The 23101-nt window shown below is 48.9% G+C and overlaps 1 protein-coding gene across 1 annotated transcript in view; it reads left to right on the top strand.

Moving 5' to 3' along the window:
* Positions 1-677: 677 nt before the first annotated feature.
* The window catches only part of LOC123781309 (stimulated by retinoic acid gene 6 protein-like), a 49126-nt gene continuing 26702 nt past the window's right edge, over positions 678-23101 (top strand). The window contains exons 1-4 of the mRNA XM_045780749.2: positions 678-1221; positions 14102-14177; positions 15881-15981; positions 18653-18783. Coding sequence (XP_045636705.2) covers positions 1202-1221; positions 14102-14177; positions 15881-15981; positions 18653-18783 — 328 coding nt within the window. The 5' untranslated portion in view covers positions 678-1201. The remainder of the gene's footprint in view (positions 1222-14101; positions 14178-15880; positions 15982-18652; positions 18784-23101) is intronic.

The raw sequence follows: 23101 nt of genomic DNA, 5'->3' as shown, positions 1-23101 counted from the left end.
GGGCCAGGCGTTTGGTCGCGTCCGTCGTGCCCGGGGGCAGAGGCCTGTGGCACCAGCGCGGCTGCTCGTGCCGTGGGCGCCGCTCCGTGGGCACGGCGGGCTTCCTGAGGCTTGGCTGGTCCTGTTAGTACACGTCCCTTCCTTAACCCTTCGTTTTCGCACGCTCAGCACGAAGGGCTTGGACCCACGAGGCCCACAGGTCCCCCGCGTCCTGGGCCGCGTCCGCTAGGCCGACACTGGCTGTTCACAAATAGGCCCGCACTTCGCTGGCTCGCGACCGTAGGACTTGAACTCTTGCTCACGGTGCAGGGTGTGAGAGGACAGTTGGTGCAGAGAACAGATTCCTCCACCAAGTGATTCAGGGACCCAGGCGCCTCCCGGCCCGTTTCTTTAGGGCCTTGGAGTTCTAAGCCCCAGATGGGGAAGGAGAGGGTGGAAAAGACACACTGGCTTCTTAACTGTCTTGGCGCAGCAGTAAGCCCTGTCACCTCTGCTCCCATTCATTCCTGGGTGAGCCTCAGCCGCACCTCCGTTCCTAGAGGCCAGGGCCCGGGGAGTGTGGCCCTGGCTGGGCAGGTCCTTCCGAGCAGGAGCCTCACTCTACGGAAAGGGATCAGGAATCCTGGGGGACAGCTAGCCGGTTCTGCTGCGTGGGTGGGGTTCAGTTTTGAACTCGTCTCTCGCCGCTTCTCCCGGCAGTGGGTGGCCTTCTCCAAAAAGAATCTTGAAGCCTGTGGTCTTAGTTTCCTAGTTTATGGCCTCGAGACGGAGTCCTACTTTATGGCCTATAATAATTTTTATAGCTAGCCAAAGAGGCCTTAGCTGCTGGGCAAAGTTCTGATAGCTCAGAGGGCCCCGTGCCCACCCGAGGGGGCTAACAGAGATAGCAAGTGTCCAGGAGAGAGGAAATAGGAGGGAGTTCCTGCTTTGCCTGAGAAAGCAGGAGAAGGGGAGGAAGAGCAGAAAAATAGCCAGTTGTCTTCTGAAACAAGGACGAAAACCACCTGCATGCTTTCATGTCTCTGGTAAATATTTGACTGGATGTTTGCCTTTTCTCTGGGGTTTTGGGTGCTGTGAAGAGGACTGGGCAGAACACCAGAATATCAGAAGCAGTCAGTAACCAAGAGGCTGGAGAATCTCGAAGCACAGTCCAGAGAAGCAGATTGCTCACTGGGGCTGCGGGCACCGCTCCCTCACCGAGATGCTTTCCACAAACTTGAGGTGAGTTATCGGAGTCAGATTGAAGACAAGCCGTGCTGGACAGCCACATGTTCTTGGCAACTATCTTCTTTGATGTTGGCAGTTCGTAGAAACTGGCAGAAGGGCATCATTTTAGCTGACTTGTAGGGAGGCTGGCATGCGGACCGGAACCACGGATGGATTCCTGGGTCAGGGAGCAGATTTCTGTTTATCTTCAGTTTGGAGCCAGAGTGGAATGGGAAGAGCCCAGGGATGGTGTTGGAGGAGCCGAGTTGGAATCCTGGCTTTTGAGTTTCTGGAAAATCTGAGTGCCTGTTTCCTCATTTATAAATCGGGTGTAATAACACCGGACCTGCCTAACCCCAGCTTTGGGAGGATCACACGAGGAGGGAATGTGAAAGGACTTCGAGATCTGACAGTCCTGTCCAAATGCCAGCAATCAAGAATTCTCACTCGAAATCATTGGAACTTAAATATTTAATCTTAAATGATCTAAGAACTGAAAAGACTAGCCCAAAATAGGACAGAAAGTAGAACTGCCACGTTCTGGTGTCCTGGTGTGTCTGGCTAGGTTGTCGAGGGGCGCTGTGGAGGGGGAGAGGCAGAAGAGGAGTTGTGGACAGACAGAGATGATGAGGGTCACTTGGGAAAGCAGATACAGGTTTCCCCGCTGTCCGCCATGAAACCTTTCAGAAGACAGAGTGCTGTAAGGCCATTATGCAGAAAAATGTTTAAGTGTTCCCAGACCCAAAAAGTAACCTCTCTTAGGCTTTTCTGTTACCTTAGGACACCTCTTGCTAACGGATGCACAAACTAAATCGAGATAAAGCACCGGAGCTCACACAGTTGGGAGCTCTGGCGGCTCGATGGAGATGCCGAGTGTGTTTCCCGGGGAAGGAGTGCGGCGGGGGCCCATCTCACTCCCGGGGCCCCTGCTGCTTCCGTACCGCCTGCTGTAAGACATGCTGAACACTGTTTTTGCTTTTGGCCTTTTTTCATAAAAGGGAAATCCCCTGTGGATTTCTTTTGGTTAGTGGAAACAGGTACTCATGTAGGGCCTCTGTAGGAGGGAAGTGGCTTAATGTGAACTTTGGAAGAGCAGGGCGTAGCTGTCCCTGGAGTCCCAGGCACGGGGAAAGAGGGCGGGAGGCTAAGGGCAGGGGGTGGAAAGGACATGGGACAGGAAGCAGATAAGAGGGTGGCCTGGAAACAGGTGGACAGAGAGGGGAGTCAGCTGAGTGCTGGGGGACAGGAACCAGGAAGCCGGAGGGCGCTCGTCCCTTTCCCCTCTCTCCAGCTGGGCTCCTCAGGCTGAGAGGGAGCAGGGGAGTATAGTTGGATGTGGATTTTAGGAAGGTCCCTCTGGTCACAGGTGGAGGATGGATGGGGGGCAGTGCAGGAGGTGTGAGACGTGGCAGGAATTCTACCGTGAAGTCCAGGCGAGGATGAGGGTGAGGGTAGCCTAGATGGTGGCAGTGGCTGGGGGGACAGAGACGTGTCTGGATTCAGCAGGGATTGGAGAGTCCATCTGACTGGACTTGACCTGGCGGTGTTGGAGAGTGTGCTTCCGGGTCTCTGGCGGGGCCATTCCCGACATGAGGACCCCCGAGGAAGAGCAGGTTGGCAGGAGTGTTCAGTTGGGACACACTGGACTGGTGTGCCGTGGGACATCCAAAATGAGATGACCAGGAGGCAGGCAATTAGCTGTATGGTCTGGACTCAGAACAAAGTCTAGGCTGTGCCCAGAGAATGTGACCCACCCCCTGGGGCTGTTGTGCCCTCTGGGCCCCTGATATTCTTTTGAAGTCACAGCCTCCAGGTGCCCCTCCCAGGACCTCCTCTTTGTCATGGTCATTGCCCTGGACCCAGGCTGGCATCTCACAGGGCAGGGCTCAGGCCTGAGCATGTTGTTCAGATTTGTTCGACCAGTGAAGAGTCGGGGTCACTGTCTTCTCTGAGGACCCCCGACACGGAGCCTTTGTCAGTGTCTTAGTGTAATTTTAATGCGTGAGTGTGTTTCCTGTTTAGAACATAGAAGAAGCGTTCACATTCCAGCTCTACCACTCACTCCCTGAGTGGCTTTGGACATTTACATCATCTCTCTAAAGCCTCAGTTTTCCCACCCATGAGGTGGGAATAAGAGTCCACGCTGCACAGGTTGTGAAAGATTCAGTGACATAATAACTTTAAAGACGGTAGCCCAGTGTCTAGCACATGATAAACCTTCAACAAATGGTACCTATTATTATTGTTATTTTATTAAGTGAGAAGAAGTGAAAGTGTACATTGCTTTATCGGACAATTAGGAATGGTAGGGAGTAGAAAAATGGGCTTTTGTCTTACTCAGTCACCAATTTTTTTCATGGTAACCCTCTCTGAACCTTTCAGACTGGGTGAAAATAACCCCATCCGCACCCACCCGGGCTGACCATTCCTAGCTGTGTAGAAAACTCAGGAACGTTGCGAGGTGGAGCAGAGGAGAATAAAGAGAATAAAGACGTAGACACAGGGAGGGGGAGAAAACGGAATGAGGACATGAAAGGCCTATTAACACCTCATCTCTGATCCTCGGAGCTTCCAGCTGGTGCCTGTGTTGGAGTCCCCCTGTGGACAAGTGACTGCCTCTCTCTGCACCTTGCTCTCTAAGGTCCAGCAAGACCGTGGGAGTGAGACTGCTGTGTGAGATGTAAAGCACCATTCTATCCTGCGGCGTCCAAAGCTGGGCACTGGCGAAGATCCCAGGGTCCCTGTGCCCCAGTAGAGAGCTCTGTTCCCCACCTGGCCGAACTGGTTCTGTCTCTCCGAGACACTGGTGGAGCCGGGGCATCCAACCAGGATGTCCAGCTCGTTGGTACAATGGCTTCTGTGTCTCTCAATAATGCTGGTGCCACCCCAGGAGAGAGCCCCAGGGCCCCCTGGGGGCCAGGCTGCTGCTTGGAATCCACCCGCAGCTCGTGGAACAGCATCTTAGGGAGGCAGCTGGAGGGAAGGGGGACGCAGGCCTCAGTTAACAATGCACCATCCAGACCCATTCTTTCATGATCTAGGCAAGTGCTGGCATTCCACCCATTCCGCAGACAGGCAACCGAGGCTGCAGGAGGAGAAATGATTGACCCCAGGTTGCAAGGTGTTTGACTCCAGATCCCAGGCTCTTCTCTCCAGACAGATCTGAGGTCCCACATGAGCATGCAAACACTCCCTACACGCCCTCTAAAGGAGGTTACTGACCCAGAGCTGACCATTTCCAGCTGTACAGCAAAGCCAAAATGAATGGGAGTAGTCAAGGCAAAAGAGAAGGAGATGGATTTTGGACACAGAGAAGACAGAAGCCCTGGGGAGAAATGGAATAAAAACAGGGCGTGTACGTGTCTTTTATAATACAGCTTTCCCCTGATTCTCAGAGAGTCACAGAAAGTGACAGAGACAAACCAACAGGCAATAAGAGAGAAGCAGACAGAAGACACATACGACTTTCTGGAAAGGCTGTCAGAGGCAGGCCCGAAGTGGGGTAGTGGGGCTGGGAAGAAAACCAGAGATCATCCGCAAGGTGGCCACCTGTGTGGGTTTTACAATAGTCATGGCCTTCATTTTATTTAAACAGTTTTAAGTTTTAAAATTGGAAGTGTACACATTTATACAGAAGAAGAGGGACTAGTATATTCAGCAAGCCTATTCCATAACGGAATCCCACGACCCGTCTGGTTCCGCGAGCAACCCCACCGCTCCCGCCACTCCAGACAGCCGATCATTCGTCATGCATCTCAGATGTGAAGGAAGTTGGCTTCCCCCCATGGAACTCCTAAGGCTGTGCACATGGTCAACCCTTCACAAGCCCCTGTGTGTCTCCAGTCTTCGTCCAAGTATGTTCAGGCTGCCCTGGCCACAGGTGCAGAATAAGACATTGAAGAGTCCTAGAATGTGACAGGGAGTTTTTATGTGCCGGTCCACATTGCCAGGGTTCGAATCCTGGTGGCTCCTCCACTCACTAGCTGGGTAGGCTTGTACAAGCTTCCTGACATTTCAGCGCCTCTGCTTCCTCATCTGAAATGGGGTGATAATAAGGGCCTCTGTCACAGGGCTGTCATGAGGGCGAAGTTTGCTAATAAATGTACAGCCTTAAAGTGTAGTTTGGTGCACAGTGAGCCCCCGAGAGATGCTAGCCGTCCCTCCACCCACTTAGGGAATGTTAGTGAGCACCTGCTGGGACCACTTGCCGGGCCAGGAGCCGGGCCCATAGAGATGAATGGGAAGGGTCCCAGCCTTCAGGGAGTTCCCCATCCTGTGGGGGCGCAGACCCAGGAAGAGACATTTCCCAGCAGTGGGCTGGCTGCTGACAGTGGGCAGTGCCTCAAGCAGTTCAACCTTCTTGATTCACAAGTGACCAGACTGAGACATGTGGGTCCTCCGAGCCCAAGGAGCCACGGCACTTAGCAGCAGAGCTGGGTAGCCTTGAAGCAGTCATTCCCGGCCAGTCGTCTTTACATGAGGGTCTCAGAAGCTGGAGGCTCTGGAGGTTAGCAGCGCTCTTCTGGGCAAAGGTGCTGTACTTTGGGTCACCCTGCCAACAGCAGGGAAGTGGAAGGCAGGTCACGGGGCCAAGTGTAGGCAGCCACTGTGGCTCCTGGCTAACCGGGTGAAGGACTTCAGTCCATTGCATGGTCAGGTGGCCAAGGGCAGGGGAGTCTCTGATACCCACCCCCCTGCCTAGCAGGAGGCCAGGGATGCCAGGCTGTGCCGTGCAGTAGATTTGAGAAGGGCTGACCACAGACACTCCAGGGACAGAGGAACAGACAGGGTCTGGGGTCTGAGGAGGTGGAAACACAGCCAGCAAGAGTACCTTTTCAGCCCAGCAGGAGGAAAACGCTTTTCTTTGGTCAGAGCTGTGCAAAAGCAGGAAAGGGGTGGAAAAGAACATCAGTTTTCATTGAGCATGAGGCGGGCACTTGACTCACTGTCAGGCAGCCTGGAAGGGAGACATTAGATCCACTTTCAGGACGAGGAGGAGTAAGGCCCAGAGAAGGCATGGCTCACCCACGGTCACACAGCTGCTGAGCAGTGGGGCTGGGCGGGCTCTCAGGTCTGTCTGGCTTCAGTTCTCTCCAGACCCTGCTGACTCAGTGAGACGGAAGGGTTGGCTTTGTGGAGGAGAGGATGCCCGCCCCTGGAAGTGCCCAAACAAGACATCCTGGCTGCCTGTGTGGATGTGGTGGGGAGGGTCCTAGAAGGCATTCAAGCATCCGCAGGGGTTGGATTCCAGAGCCTTCTGGTGACTGGGTGGGAGTCTGTGATTCCATGAGTGGGTGGATGAGAGGGCACAGCTGTGCCACATGTAAGCCCACCACACCCAGTGCTGAGTGTTTCTCATTCCCCTCCCTTCCTTCTTTCCTTCCTTCCTTTTTCACTCATTCATTCAGCACCGAATTGGATTTGTTATGTACCTGTCCCAAGTCAGAAGCTGGGGGTAGGCCTGGAATGGGAGATGGTTAGAGCTTAAAGCTTAAATTTCTTACTTTGGAAAAGCCCAGGCTGAGAGGGAGGCTCAGGCCTGAAGAAGGCACCTGTAATAGGAAACACAGGTGATGAGAGCCGGGGAGCCATGTGGCTGAGGAGCTGGGGGAGTCCTTCCCAGGGGAGCGCCGAGTAACAGACTCTGGCACCAGGGAAATGAGCCAGGGCCAGCAGGCGGGTGCAACATCCTGAAGGGCAGGCTGATAAGGGCCTGAGGTAAAGAGTTTCCAGATGATCTCACCTGCTATTACACATCGGAGCAAGGCCTGGTGTTTGAAAACCCCTCGGTGCAAGGACAAACGCTTGTGGAAGGTGCCGTGAGTCACAGGCCTTCAGGGATGGGGGAGGGAGGGGCCTGCCCTCACGATCACTTCGTAGCCAGGGTTTTTTCAATGGCTGATTGAAAACCATTAGTGGGCTGCGAAATTAATTTAGTGGTTATGACCAGCATTTTACAAAATGGAATGGGCCAGAACAAAATGAAGAGAATTGAATCAGATACTAGAGGATACCGTGCATATGAAGGGTATTGTATTGTGAAAATTTGTTTTACATGTGTGCACACACATACACGTGTGAACTAGGTCATGGCTATAGTGTGTATACTTGACCACAACTATGACTTATAGTCAAAAAACATAAAAACGCTGAACTGGTCCAGTCTTCTCATTTTGCAGAGCATGGGAGAAGAGGTTAGGTTGGGGCACTGGCTCCCTCCCTTGTTTTTTCCTCTAAACTTCTCTTTATCCCAAAGCATAATTTATATCGACATCAGTTTCCAAACTCGAACATCCTCATTATTCTTGCCCATGCCCAGAGCCAGGGCCACATCTGCCCAGTGGTGGGCCAGGGAATGTGTCTCTGGAAAAAAATACATGTTTGACATACGTTGTACTGACATAACAGGTGTATCACACAACTTAGAAATGATGAAATACACGATGTTCTTTGTTACAGATTCCATATAGCCAGTTAATTCTCACGGAGCACTTTCATTGATTTTTGCTGAACTCTTTTATCTGTAGCCAACCTGCAAATGAGCATAGTTTCGACATGAATGTTACTTGATCATTTTATTTACATTAATGAGTAAGACAAATGTGAAACAATGAAGACAAGGGTTAGATCAGAGCTTCACTTGTTCATCAATTGACGGAAGCTATTTCTAAGATGAATAGGATAGGGGTTTTTGAATTCTGGAAGAATATTTCCTCAATTTTTTTTTTTTTTTTGGCTGTTCACCATGTCATGGCTACAAACATATGTTTAAATGTAATCTGCATTATTAACATTTTCTCTGTCGCTTTATAGAAAACCTACAAAACAATACAGCCAGCCCTGAATTGTAGTGTTTGCCTATTTCCGTGGTGTAAATATTCCCAACATGATGTAAATACTCCCAGCGTGCTGCCGCTGAACGTTGAGTGCGGGAGGAGATGCTCGGTGGCGTGCCCTCACATAGTTTCCATCCTGCGGATACGATGGATGTAAATAACCTCGAAAGCATAGACGGCAGTAAAATAATTAGAAAGATGGGTTCTGAGTCTTTACTACCTTTCTTTTTAATACAACTTATTTAATGACAAGTTTATATAATTTAATTTTTAACATTGGTGGTGTTGGACAACTGGCTGGCAAAATTCCTGATAAACGTTGACGGTCCCAAGCTGGTACAAGCCAGCCCGTGAACAGCGAGATCTGCCGCGAACTCTCAGGCAGGATCGCAGGGAGGCTGTGCATGAGGAGAATCGGACACCCCAACACACAGACTACTGCATTGCTGGAGGAATCACATGGACAGGCAGGCGCCTGCACACACATAGATACACACACACACACAGACACACACACGCACACCTCTTCCTCCTTCCCTAATCCGTCTCTGCACTGAGCAGTCCTGCTGCCGCTGCCCACCCACGAGGAGGCCGGTGCCTGAACTCACCGAGCTATGCCTGAAATAGTGCTGGGCATCCTGACTTTGTCTGCTCACTGGCCCTCTCTGGGCCTCGTTTCTTGAGCGAAGTTGCCTTGGATTTTTTTTTTTTTTTTTTTTTTTTTGGTCCTAAGTATTTACTTACTCTTGAAAATGTGATGGTTGGGACATGAGGAAGGCACTCTTCTGCTTAACCAGCTCAGAGGGAGCTTACCTCGCCCAAATGCATAGATCCAACATTCCCCTGTGCCAATTTCTTCTTTTTCTTCATATTTATTTTATTTTTTTAAATTTAAATTCAATTAACATATAATGTATTATTAGTTTCAGAGGTAGAGGTCAGTGATTCCTTAGTCTTACATAATACGCAGTGCTCATTACATCACATGCCATCCTTCATGCCCGTCACCCAATTCCTCCATCCGCCTACCCCTCTCCCCTCCAGCAACCCTCAGTTTGTTTCCTGTGATTAAGAGTCTCTTATGGTTTGTCTCACTCTCTGATTTCATCTTGTTTTATTTTTCCCTCCCTTCCCCTATGATCTTCTGTTTTGTTTCTTAAATTTAACAAATATTTCTGAGCCTCTCTGAGCAGGGAGCTGGGTTGACCTTGGGAATCAGAGATGAGTCTGCCACAGGCTGGGAGGCCAGACACCTCTAGCAGCTCTAAGGAGCCCTGTGGACCAGTGGCGGGGCTGGGAGGTGGTGACGGGCAGCCTCCCCTTCTCCTGGGCAGGGGTGTGAAGCCTCTTCTGGCTTCAGTTCCACATTTTAGAAAGGGGATAACATAGCCTGCGTCCCAAGTTACCAAAGATTAGATAATCTAAACTAGCAGATTGCCGAGGTCATGGCGACACATAATTGACATCCATCAAGGAAAGCTTTCATCATATGTTTCACTTATTTCTATAGAGTGATAATGGTAGGGACAAAGGAAGCGGAAGGATTGTGGGAGCACAGAGATGCCCCCACAACTGTTGGAGAAAGGAGCTGGGGATTGGGATGACCCAGACTCTAGGTGCACCAGCTGCATAGCTCGCCTTGCAGTGGCCCTCGCAGCATTTTATTAAGAATTGCGTAATTAACAAAAGATTTGTAATTTGTACCACCACAGACCTTGCATGTTTTCAGTTTATGCTGATTTCACACACATCTTCACTTCAGAATGGTGTTGTATGGCTTAGGGACAACCTTTAGTTTTTTTCCCTGATCACAGAGCAACGCGCTCATTCGTTTAACACGTGTTTATTCCCTCTACTTTGTGCCGACACTGTTCTTAACCCTCGGATAGATAGACACAGCTGTGAAGCGGCATATCTCAGTGTACTGCAGTTCAGAAGAAAATCATGAGAAGGCAGGAGAATGATCTCAAATCCTACTACTCAGAGATGTCCACTCTTTACAACTTGGGATCAAGAAGGAATTTTCTTTCACTGAACAGTCTATCATCAACACGTTTCCAAGGCCTCATCCGTGGAGAGCGGGTCTTCCACATTTGGGGCTGTTGTTTTCCACTGCCCTGTAGACGCTCACCCTTCAGCACACCTGCCCCACCAGCCCTGGACCTGCCAGGAAGGGGTCTCAGTGGCTTTCGAACTCGGCTCGCCTGCAGTAGGCTTCCTGTGTTCACAGCAGTGGTTGCTGGAGAGGAGGTGCAGCCCAGGGGGCCAGACTCCGCAGCTGTGGGCTCGTGAGCTGGAGAGCTGCACTGTCCACCGTCCTGGAGCTCACCTGTTGCCCGCTGCTGCCAGACCAACTCTCGGTTCAGCCCCTCGAGCAGGAGACAGGCCAGCTGGGGAATCTGTGTGGGCTGTCACCCATCCGGAAGAGTCTGATGGGTCTGTATATACTGACATGAGAAATTTCCTTTCCTTAGTAAATACATTTTCTTTCCTTGCTTAAATGAAGAAACCAAGTTTAGTCCGATCCCATTTTTGCTTCACACTGTAGTTACGGAAGGAGAGAGGACTTTTCTTTACTACCTTACACATTTGTACGTGTTTTGGGTGTTTTGTAATGAGTGTTTTGTAATGAGCATATATTACATTTCAAATATTATATACCTGAGAGAGAGAGAGAGAGAATCTGAGCATGTCTTTAGGCACCTTTCTGAGTATTTCCTTAGCTTATATTTTTCAGAAGTAGAATTCCTAGAAGTGGAATTGCTGTATTTGGAAGGTTCTTGGTGTATATATTGCAAAATTAATCCACAGAATGGTTATAGCAGTTTACGCTCTTACTACCAGTAAATGGATAGTAACTTGCCTTAACCTTCAGTAATACTGGGTAGCATTTTCAGTAATTCCCAATTTAATAGCTAAGATAGCGTTTTATCTTAATTTCTACTTTTAGTACTAGTTGGAATTTTAAGAACTTATTGCAAATTTCTATCTTCTTTGTTGGTGGCTTACTGTTCTTTGGACATTTTTGTTCTTATGGCAGTTCTCTTCTAATCTTGATTTTATTTTTTTCTCTTCCTGTAGTTTGTTGGAGCGATTGAATGTTCTTTCTTCCATAAATACTTTTTAATATACAGGATTATACTGTATTTCTATTCTTCCAACAATTACCTGCGGATTTTTAACATACTTACTTTGAACTGCGTTTTTCTTATAATGCCCAGAAAAAGAAAACAGTTTTCTCCATCATCCTGCTGAGCAGGAGAGTGGGATGGTGCTATTCTCTCCTCTCTGTCCACACCTGTTCCCACCCAGCCCCTCCCCCCTGTGGGATATCACCTGGTATTTTACCTCTGGTTTGGATTTCACACATTGTGTGTCACAATAACTACTCACCGAGATATTTATTTAGAGGAAGCATGAGTGGGGAGGAGGGCAGGGGGAGAGGGAGACGATCTCCAGCAGACCCTGTGCTGAGTGCAGAGCCGGATGTGGGGCTCGATCCCACAACCCCAAGATCATGAGCTGAGCCGAAATCAAGCGTTGGATGCTTAACCGACTGAGCCACCCAGGCGCCCTGATATTTAACAGTATATTTCACTCGTTCCTCTCTTGGTTGTTGCTTTTAAATCCTTCTCCTTCTTCCTAGAATCTTCTTTCTTATTTCTTGATAATTTCTTCCACTTTTTTTCCAGAGGGTCTTTCGTGTCCTTGTGTTTCTAAGAATGTTATCTACAGGTAAAGATCTATCTATCCGGACACTGGATGTATCCTGTATCTGGATATAGGATATATCCAGGTAGTTATATCTCAATAGATATATCTTCATGTATATCTTATATATATATTTATATATTTATGTAATTATTTAAATGTATATTTACTTAAAATCTTGTGCTCAGGGTTAGCAGTAAGTTTTGCTAATTTTTTTGCCTGCTGTCGCTCTTTGCGCCCCTCTACTTCCTCCTAGATTCATGCTTCTTATGGAGGATTTCCTGTAGTAATGACCTCAGAGAGGTTCCGTCTTCACTTTGTCTCCTCAAGGACAGGTTCCCCCTTCTTGAATTTTTGTCTCCCTTTTGTGGTGTAATCTTCCCTCAAATGTTTGATGGCTCTTGATTGTGTGCTCATCTTTGTGACCGAGTGGCCACTGGGGTCCCCGCTTTCTGGAAGGTGGCTAGTCCTAACGCTGCTGTCAGGGCGGCGGGTTGGAGGGGGAGGCGCCACTAGGTGGGGTGCCGCCAGGGCTGGCCATCTGGAAGGTGAAGCTCCTGGTCCCTCGCAGGACCACCTGTGATCCAGAGCGCTACCTCTCTCTCTCTGTGACCCATATACGCTCTTCCTGGGGACAACCCCCATTGGTCCTGGCTGGTCAGCAGAGGTGGGAGGACAGGTGGGTCTCTGTGAGACCCCAGTTCATCATTCAGTGGGCTGTTGGCACCCCTGCCTGCTTCCCCTCTTGCACTGTGGGTATAGAGGCCTTTGTGTGTGGCCCCACAGTCTGTAGCCTTCTTGGCTTATGCTTTTTCTTTTCTTTTTTTTTTTTTTTTTGATTTTATTTATTTGTCAGAGAGAGAAAGAGAAAGAGAGAGAACACAAGCAGGGATAACGCCATTCAGAGGGAGAGGGAGAAGCAGGCTCCCTGCCGCGCAAGGAGCTCGATACGGGACTCGATACCAAGACCCTGGGACTATGACCTGAGCCAAAGGCAGACCCTTAACCGACTGAGCCACCCAGGCGTTCCATGCTCATGCTTCTTCTCTTTGCTGTAACCCCATTTGCTCTCCATCATTCAGGGTCTTCTTGTAGTTTCTGACCCTCCTAGATCTCTTTCTTGCTTTCACATATCTCAGTTTTCTTTCTGTCCTTTCTTTCTTTCTTTCTTTTAAATAACATCTCTGTCATTTTGAGGGTTTCGTATGGGATGGGGAGACTGACTTACATGCTCCGTGAACCTTCCTAAAAGCAGAAGTGTGACCTTTACGGTTCTGTCACATTTCTGACGACCTGGCTTCCCGCACCTTCCCCACCATTTCTAGAATCTTTCAGACTGGTGGTTAGACATAACTGGGGAACGTTGGGGTTTTGAAGAACTACAGGGGAAGGTGCCCTGCTCACGGGTTTCCCTGAGGAGCGTTCTTCCCTGAAACCTCTGAGGGAAAAGCAGGAGCTGGCCGGGGGAGGAGGCCTGGAGATGGCCAGACGGACAGATGCCGCAGGTGGGGGGACACAGAGCGCAGATCTGCGGTGCCAGTGAGGGCACAGAGGGGGTGGAATGGAGTCCAAGCAGCAAGAACAGAGTATCGGAGAGCCCAGAAAGGAGAAGGTCCCTGTCAAGAGAAGTCGTGGAACTGCTGTGTTGTGTTTTAGACCTGAGGCCCCAGCATCTCGCTCCTGCAGCCTGGAGAGGACAAGGTCCCCAGCCAGCGGCCCAGATGCCCGCGGCTTTCCTGTGAAGTTAGCGGAGCTCCAGCTCGCCGCACAGGGAGGGCCCTTCCAAGGCTCGGGGGAGGGGGGACACCTTAGTTAAGTGTTTACGTGGCGGTACATTTTCCTGAAAATACGAAAAAGTGAGACGATTTCATAGTTTTGTTTGAAAAGGATGTCCACATTAGATAAGCTTGGGCCTCACAGAGCCTGAATCTGCCCCTGACTGTGTCATCAAGAAAGGAAGGAGCCAGGGGTGCCTGGCTGGCTCAGTCAGTGGAGTGTATGACTATTGACCTTGGGGTTGTGAGTTTGAGCCCCATGTTGGGTGTAGAGATTACTTCAAAAATAAATTAATTAACTTGAAAAAAAAAAAAGAAAGAAAGAAGTTAGATCCAGTTAGCAAGATGTTGGGTAGATAATCAAGCTGGAGAAAGAAATATGGATAAAGATGAATCCAGTTAGGGAAGACGTGTCGTAGGTAGGCAGTGCTGGCCCTGAGGAAGCGAAGTTAAAAAAGATCAGATGACCTTAGTGGGGTACAAGCCGAGCTCCTGCCAGTGATGCTCAAGGCTGACAGGTCAGTGACTGCAGCAGTGACTCATGATGTGAATGTGGTTTGGGCTGTTTTTCAGAACCAGGCAGCTAAATGGCACCTGTGTCGGCTCGGTGGACTTGGAGCTCTTCCTCCATTACTCCCTCATCCCATCAGTAAGTAAGGGCAGGGGAAGGGAGGGGAACTGGGTCACTCCCATCCACAGACTACCAGAGAGGCCTGAATAGGTCAGCAGAGAGACATCAGCTGAATTTCCTTGACTTGCTCTCTTGCATTAAGCACCAAAAAAGCAGGCAGAAGAAGGTTTTTAGGGCCAAAAGAATCAAGGAAACTGGTTTTTAGGGGAGTCAAAAAAGGCTCTTCTAAGGAAGCAGTGTTACAGGTGAAGTCTGTTGGGAGATGTGGTAAAGAGCCTCTCAAGCAGGGGGCAGAGCATGTGCAAAGGCCCTGTGGAAGAGGGGAATGGAGAGTGTGAGGAGCTGAGAGGGCTGGTGTGATGGGAGTGGGGAAGTGAGGTGGAGGTATCTGGGAGGTGGGTGGGCCCGGGTCAGGTGGAGCCCTGTGGGGCTCTGTGTGAAGGAGTGGTGTCTGCATTCTCAGTGTAGTGGGAAATAACTGGAGGGTTAACAGCGCGAGGCTGGTGTGATCAGATTTCTGTTTTGAAATGATCATTCTGGTCACATTGTGGGGATCAGGTTGGAGGTGGTCCAGAGAGGAGATGGTTGCAGATTTTAGCTCATCCTGGATGGTGGTGGTCAGCTCAAGGCATTTGGGAGGTAAGGTAATAGGACTGGGTAATGCACTGGATAAAGTCAGGGAGAAGAAGAGTTGAGGACGCCGCGGGTTCCTAGCCTGCACAGCCAGAAGGACGGCAGTATCTGCCATTCACTAGTTAAGGAGAACCAGAAGAGATCAGGGTTTGGGGCGGTTGAAGGAACAGGGCAGGGAGGTAAATCATGAATTCCATTTAAGACAGACTGAATTTAAGAAGTTTTCAACACATCAAAAAGAAAGGCCAACTCTGTAGTTTGATGAACAGTTAAGGAGCTCATGGATAAGGTCTGGGCTGAAGAGTCAAGCGTGAGTCTTCTGTGCATTGGTGGCTGTTGAAAGCACAGACGTGGGTGAGAGGATCCAGTAATAAGAGGAGGGGTCCTTGGACTGAACTGTGAGGAGCTCCCGACTTTAGTGGTGGAATAAAGACTAATGCAGCAGAGGAGGCTGAGAGCTAATGGAGGACACTCAGAAAAGCATGGTTGATGGAAGCCTAGGGAAGAGGGTGTTTTCTAAGAGGAGGAAGCGGTCAACGCTGTGGAACGCGGCTGAGAGATCAAGCCAGATTTGGGCTTCAAGTTTCCATTGGACTGATGGTAATTTTCAACTTTGGCCAGAGCTGTTTCCATGGATAGGAGTGAAGCCAGGTTCAGGGGTTGAAGAGCAAGTGAGGAAATGAAGACAGCGAGTGTAGACCATTCTCCAGAGGTTTCTGGTAAAGGGGGAGAGACAAAGTGCATCAAGGGTTGAGAATATGATTGAATCCACAGCAGGGAAAAAAAGCAAAGAAGGATTTGCAACCTGACAGGTATTATCCCCTTTTTACAGATGAGGAAATGGAGATTCAGAGAAGTTAGGTCTCTCTTCAGTCAGTCTGTGGGGGCGACATGCAACACAGAGGAAAGCTCAGTACAAAACATTCTGGAAGCTCAAGGGTATATACAGCCAGCTCCCTGACTTGGGGGTCTGAGAAGTTAGTCACTCTGCGCCCTCTGCTCACCCACACCTTCTCTTTCAGGGAAGGCCCCAGGGCCGTGCTGAGGATGAGTGTGCACACTGACAAGCTCATCTTCTCTTCCCATAGCTTTTCATCATTTTGGTCTTGTCCTTTCTCCAAAGACAAAAGCACCGTAAGCAGAGAGATGACGCTTCTCACCTCCCGGGGAACCGCTTTGAAATCATCATGTGAGTGGAGCTAGGGCTGATCACTACTACAGCTTGGGGAACCCTGCGTTTGGGGCCAACACCTATTGTAAGGCCAGGATAACTCCCTGTTACACTCCAGCCTTGCCTCCTCTCCACCCCTCCTTCCCCTCCCTGACCCAGCCAAACCCAGCTCTGGGAGTTCAGAATTGGCCTCCAAGCCAGTGTGGCATCAGCACCCAGGGCTGCCCAGGTGTGGTTAAAATGTCTCAAGGAGGCTCTGCTCACTATGGGAAGGGCCTTCCCACACCCAGCACTATGGTGGCCTTGGGGCAGCAGGAGGAAGAGAGTTCTCGGTCGGTCACCGGCAGCAGCAAGCATTCATGCTGGGACAGCCCCACGAGTCATGCTCCAGGAGATCCTGCTGGACCAGGCAGCTTTTGGGCCCTTGCTGGCTCTGCCATCCTGAGTCTCTGCACCTTATTACATTTTTCCTTAAGCTCTAATCGTTCGTATCTCTGCCACATCACCCTTTAATAATTCATCATAATAATGATGATAAAGCAGATAATAGTTATTGCACAGTGACCGTGACCCAAGCCCTGAACCATTTGCTTTGCCTAACCTTACTTGGATGAACCCTCTTGCCAGCCTAGCATGCTGGAGGTTCTTATCCTCATGTAATGGACGAGCAAACTCAGGCTCAGAGAGGTTAAGTGACTTGCCCAAGTCCACACAGCTAACAGGTGACAAGAGCTTTCACTGAGGTCACGTTGATTCCCCTGGTGTCATAGCTTAAGCAGGCTTAAGAATGTGAACACACTTGTCTCCACCTTGGGCTCTGGAGAAGGGAGAGGAAGCCAGGCTGTCGAGACCAAGGCTAGTGGTGACCTAGGGCTTCAGGGTGACAAGTCCCCCTGCAAAGTCCAGGGAGCCCCTGTACCAGCTCTAGGGGCAGACTGATTCTGGATACCACCCACTGGAAGGGTCAGCCACTCCCAAACTCCCAGGCCTGAGCCACACTAGTTCGGGCATGGAGGCAGACTCTGCCATGGGCATTTGACATGCGGGGGCCTGGTGTGGGACTTTTTAAGAAGTAGGAGCTCTGTGTGGGTCATGTTGAACTGCTTTGAATTCGATTGATAACAGCACAACTTGTCTGCTCCCTGGCCACTTTGCCATCAAAACCCCCGCTTTTCTGAGGCGTTCTGGCCCACTGTCCTCACACATCGGAAGCCCCTCACATGTGCGTGGCACAGCAGTTTGTCAAGCAGCTCTTCATTTGCTGCCCACGGTGTGTCTGACTCGAGCAGAGCGCGCGCTGCCGTCTGTCTGAAGTCTCACATATCTCTGAGGTACTACAGGTGGGACTGACGGAATTCGGTTCACGTCCACAAAATGCATGTCTGTGAATGTATAGTGAGAACCTCCTCTTTTCAAGATTCTGTGCTGGGTACTCAGTCCTTGGAGGGTATCATTTCCTAGACAAACAATAGTGCAGAGAGGTGTGCAGAAACACGGACATGCCCTTAGGGCTGAGGGGACACCAGCGAGGGGACACCGGCAAGGCGGCAACTAGGTGGGCCTGCTGGGAGTGGTCGGCATGATGGTGGCGGGGGCTTCCGGGAAGAGGTGCTCCTTGAGCTGAGCCTTGAAGGGGAAGATGAGCAAGACTAAGGGGGCAGGCGGTGAGATCCAGATCCTGGCCCCCGGTCCCTGCTTCCATGCATTGCTCCTAGTGCCCCCTGAGTTTTCATCAAAGCTCACTTCCCATGGTACTTCGACGGGAAGCTCTCTTTTCCCAGATGCGGTTGCTTACTTTGATCTAGACAGGACTATTTTGGTTAGAAGGAACAGATATCCTGTAAAGCTTGTTTCTGTAAAAGGAAAAGAAAGAATTTTTATAAAGTTACAGGGATTTCACAGAAACTGGCAAGGCCGGCCTCATGACCCCTGGGTTTCTTGAGATGGGCATCTCTGCGAGACTAATTCTATTCCTGCCTTCTTGCCTCTCCGGAGCCCCTCAGTACCATTTTATTTTTGTCCTCTTTGCTGTCTGACTTTATCCTCTGATTTAGGATCTTTGCTTCCCTAAAACCCCCACTTGCCTTTAGCACCAACTCTGATCCCAACTTGGCATGACTTTCCAGAACAGAATTTTAACAGTTGACTGGCTCATGTCCTCAGGGTCAGAAACCCAAAATACAAGAGCAGGCATCTGATTGGCTCATCTAGAGTCAGGTGGTCACCCCCCTGGTCCAATCAGCTGCGGCTTGGAAGATATGCTTGCACGGAACCAGTATGGCCTATGCTACCCGGACCCTCCCAGGGATGTTGGGGCTCTCCTAGCGGCTGGGCGCAGGGCAGGCTGCCCCAGGCCTGTCAAGCACATACTCCTTGTTTTGGTCTCTTGAGTCATTCTCATAGATGCAACTTATCCTGTTTTGTTTCTTGTCCTTGCTTGTATCCTTCCCGCCACTCCCCTCCCCCAAGACTTGGAGCTCCTCAAGGGCAAAGATTTTGGTCTTCCTCACTTCAGTACCCTGAATCCACTCTTATCCCCAGAATTGGCCCTGAGGGCTTCAGAAAATGTCAGTTGAAATGAATAATTCACCACCCGATAATCCCTTCTCAGGGTAGGATTGATACTTTGGAGGTGAACTGCGGGAATGAGCCACGGTCTGGCCTCACGCGCTGTTTCTCTCGTTCACAGACCTCTGGACTTCGTGGGCTCCTTTAGTAACCGATGGTCCTATGGAATCGCCTTTGGGGCCACAGCCAATAAGGTCATGTTCTTGTTCTCGGAAGGCTACCAGCCCTTGCAGATCCCGCAGTGGGCCCAAGGTAAGGGCTGCCTCGTACCTGCTGGGAATGTTGCCATGACAAGTCTTACTCTCAGAGAGCGTGTGGCAGGGGTTCCCTGGGATCGGGGGATAAAAGTTATGAGCAGTCAGCGTTCCTCCCTGCCTGTTACTAGCCCAAGGAAAATGCCTTGCCCTCCAGGTCTCAAAGCTTGTTTGTGGGGTTTTCTCCCAGGGAGATTCAGAGCTCCTTTAGACATAGAACAAAGGCTTAAAAAGTAGGTTCACCATCACCTGCCCCAAAAATTTCAGTCCCGAGTCCTAGCCCTCGCTGCCTTCTTGATATCAATAAGCCCTGGGATTCCTCCTCACAGAGCAATGCTTATTTCTTTGGCCATTGGTCTGAGGCCTCTTCGTTCTCCACACCTCATGTTCTGCCTGAAGGTTCGACTCTCATTTACAGATTCACCCATCCCAATACAGTGACTCCGAGCCTCTCTGCCCAGCCCGGTTCTCTCTCAGGGCCTCCAGGCCTGTATAAGTAATTGCGTACCAGCATCTCATTAGTCTTTAGGGAAATGCAAATTAAGACTGAAACGATATACCACCACACAGCTCCTTGAGGTGTACGATCTGATGAGTTTTGACAAATGTTTACGTCCATGAAATCGTGACCGCAATCAAGACAGTGAACCCCATAAGTGTCCTTGTCGCCTTTTGTAATCTCTCCTTCCCACCTTATTCCATCACTGCCCTCATCACTGATCTTTTTCCAGAATTTTGCATAAATGGAATTATGCAGAATGTACCTTGTATTTTTGGTGTAGTTTTCACACAGCATGGTTACTTTGAGATTCATACACACTTAACATGTGCCAGAAATTCATTCTTTCTTATTGCCAGGTGCTGTTCCACTATGTGGAGAAAACAGAGTTTGGGTGCCCATTCACCATTTTTTTTTTTACACTATTTATTCATGAGAGAGAGAGAGAGCAAGCCAGGGCGGAGTGGGGTGGGGGGAGACAGAGGGGCGGGGAGAGGGGCAGAAGGAGAGGGAGGGAGAGTCTTGAGCGGACTCCCTGCTAAGCGTGAAACCCAACCCGGGGTTCGATTCCACAACCCTGAGACTGTGACCTGAGCCAACACCAAAAGTCAGCCTTGTAACCGCCCCGGTTCCCGCCCACTCACCTCTCGATGGACATTTGATTTATTTGCATCTTTAGCTATTGCAAAGAAAGCCGCTGTGAACATCTGTGTACAAATCTTTGTGTGTACCTGTGCTTCCATTTTTCCTGGGTAAATACCTGTGAGTAAAATGGCTGGATCATATACTTCATTTAACGAAATTGTCAACTGTTTTCCAAAGTGATTGTTCCATTTTGAAATACCACCATCAGTATGCGAGGCTTCCAGTGTCTCTATATCCTTGGCAACACATGGTCAGTCTTTTTATTTTTTATTTATACTGTTCTTGTCAGTCTCTTTTTATTTATTTTCCCCTTCTTTCTCAGTTTTTATTTTATTTATTATTATTTTTTAATTTATTATGTTCAATTAGCCAACATATGGTACACCATAATTTTTTGATGTAAGGTTCAACAATTCATTAGTTGTGTATAACCCCCAGTGCTCATCACATCACGTGCCCTCCTTAATACCCACGACCTGGTTACCCCATACCCCACCTCCACCCCTCTGTAACCCTCAGTGTGTTTCCTGGAGTCAGTCTCTTTTTAAAATAATTTTTGGGGTCCCTAGGTGGCTCAGTTGGCTAAGTGCCTGACTCTTGATTTCGGCTCAGGTCATGATCTCAGGGCTGTGAGATCGAGCCCCATGTCCAGCTCTGTGCTGAGGGTAGAACCTGCTTAAGATCCTTTCTCTCCCGGGACTCCTGGGCGGCTCAGTCGGTTAAGCATCTGCCTTTGGCTCAGGTCATGATCCCAGGGTCCTGGGATTGAGTCCCACATTGGGCACCTTGCTCAGCAGGGAGCCTGCTTCTTCCTCTGCCTGCCACTCCCCCTGTTTATGCTCTCCCTCGTTATCTCGGTCTCTGTCTCTCTCTCTGACAAATACAAATAAATAAAATCTTAAAAAAAAAAAAAGATTTTCTGTCTGCCCCTCCCCACTGCACCACCACACTCTCTCTCTCAAATAAATAAATCGTTAAAAAAAAGATTCTCTCTCTCCCTCCTCTACCCCTCTCTCCCACCCCCCACTCATGCATGCACACTCTTTCTCTCAAATTTTTGTTTAATTTAATTACATTAGTTTCAGGTGTACAACATATTGATTCAGCATCTCTGTCTGTTATGCTCTGCTCACTGCAAACGTAGCTACCGTCTGTCACCATACGATGCTCTTCTAATATCACTGACTGTATTCCCTCTGTGTGCCTTTCATTCACGTGACTTTTTCATTCCATAACCAGCAACCTGGAAGTCCCCTTCACCCATTTTGCACCCCCTCTGGCAACCATCAGTTTGTTCTCTGTAAATATAGATCTGATTCTGCTTTTTGTTTGTTTATTTACGAAATAACAAGTGTTGTGAGGATGTGGAGAAAAAAGAACCTTCATGCGCTGTTGGTGGGAATGTAAATTGGTACAGCTACTGTGGAAAACAGTATGGAGAGTCCTAAAAAATTAAAAATAGGATTACTGTATGATTCAGTAATTCCACTACTGGGTATTTACCCAAAGAAAATGAAAACACTAAGTTGAAAAGATTTAAGCACTCTGTGCTTATTGCAGCGTTATTTACAATAGCCAAGATATGGAAGCAACCTGAGTGCCCATCAATAACTGGATAACGAGGATGTGATACACACACGGGAGTATTACTCAGCCGTAAAAAGGATGAGATCTTACATTTGCAACAACATGCACAGACCTAGAGGGTATGACGCTAAGAGAAGTAAGGTAGACCGAGAAAGACAAATACCGTATGATTTTATTCGTATGTAGAACCTATAAAACAAATGAATAAACAAAGTCTTTTTAATTTTAGCCACTCTAAGAAGCATGTAGTGCTGTCTTACTATGGTTTCATTTTGCATTTTCATAATGACTGGTGACGTTGGGCACATTTTCACGTGCTTATTTGCCATCCTTATAGCTTCTTTGGTGAAGGGTCAGAATCACTTTCCTTATTTACAAAAGTTAGGGTGTTCGTTTTCTTCATATTAAGTTTTTTTTTTTTAAAGATTTTATTTATTTATTCGACAGAGATAGACAAAGCCAGCGAGAGAGGGAACACAAGCAGGGGGAGTGGGAGAGGAAGAAGCAGGCTCATAGCGGAGGAGCCTGATGTGGGGCTCGATCCCATAACACCAGGATCACGCCCTGAGCCGAAGGCAGACGCTTAACCGCTGTGCCACCCAGGCGCCCCTCTTCATATTAAGTTTTGATAATTCTACATCTAATTCTGTATGTAAATTCTAAATTCTTTATCAGATGTCTGAATTACGTTTGCTCCTAGTCTGTGGCTTTTGTTTTCATACTACCAACAATTTCTTTTGAAAAGCTGACTTAAGATTTTGATGAAATCTAATTTATTCATTTTCTTTTATGGATCATGCTTATGGTGTCATAGAAGAAATCTTGGCCTAATCTAAGGTCATTTAGATTTTCTGCTATGTTTTTTCTGGAAGCTTTATAGTCATGATATTTTACATGTAGGTCTATAATACATTTTGAGTTAATGTTTTGCATATAGTGTGAGGTATGGGTTGAAGTTCTTCTTGTGTGTGTGTGTGTGCCTTTGGTTATCCATTTTTTCCAATACTATGTATTTCAAAAACCTGTCCTTTGGGGCGCCTGGGTGGCTCAGTTGTTGAGCGTCTGCCTTTGGCTCAGGGTGTGATCCCGGGGTCCTGGGATCGAGCCCCACATCAGGCTCCTCCGCTGGGAGCCTGCATCTTCCTCTCCCACTCCCCTTGCTTGTGTTCCCTCTCTCGCTGGCTGTCTCTCTCCGTCAAATGAATAAATAAAATCTTTAAAAAAAAAGACAAAAAAACCTGTCCTTTGCCCATGAGATTGTCAGCATCAATTGGCTGCATACATATGGGTCTGTCTCCGGACTCTGCTCTGTTCCATTGATCTGCAGCGTGTGAGGGCTCCAATCTCTTCACATCCTCCCCAACAGCATCTTCTGTTTTTAAACCGATTACAGCCATCGTAGCATGTATGAAGTAGTCTCTACTTGCTGGATTTGCAGGTTCCTAAAGACCAAGGTTGTGGGCCATCTGGCAGGGTCAGAACATCATTTCCTGCTTCATGGCTCGAGATTCCTCTCTTCGTTTTCACAAAGTGATGATAGAGGTGTATCCTCCTAATACACTCATCCTTTCCGAGGGAGCTTCTT

This window comes from Ursus americanus, chromosome 18 (assembly GCF_024610735.1).
Source record: "Ursus americanus isolate L20-20 chromosome 18, mUrsAme1.1.p, whole genome shotgun sequence".
NCBI lineage: Eukaryota > Metazoa > Chordata > Mammalia > Carnivora > Ursidae > Ursus > Ursus americanus.
This window is presented reverse-complemented; position numbering and strand designations above follow the sequence as displayed.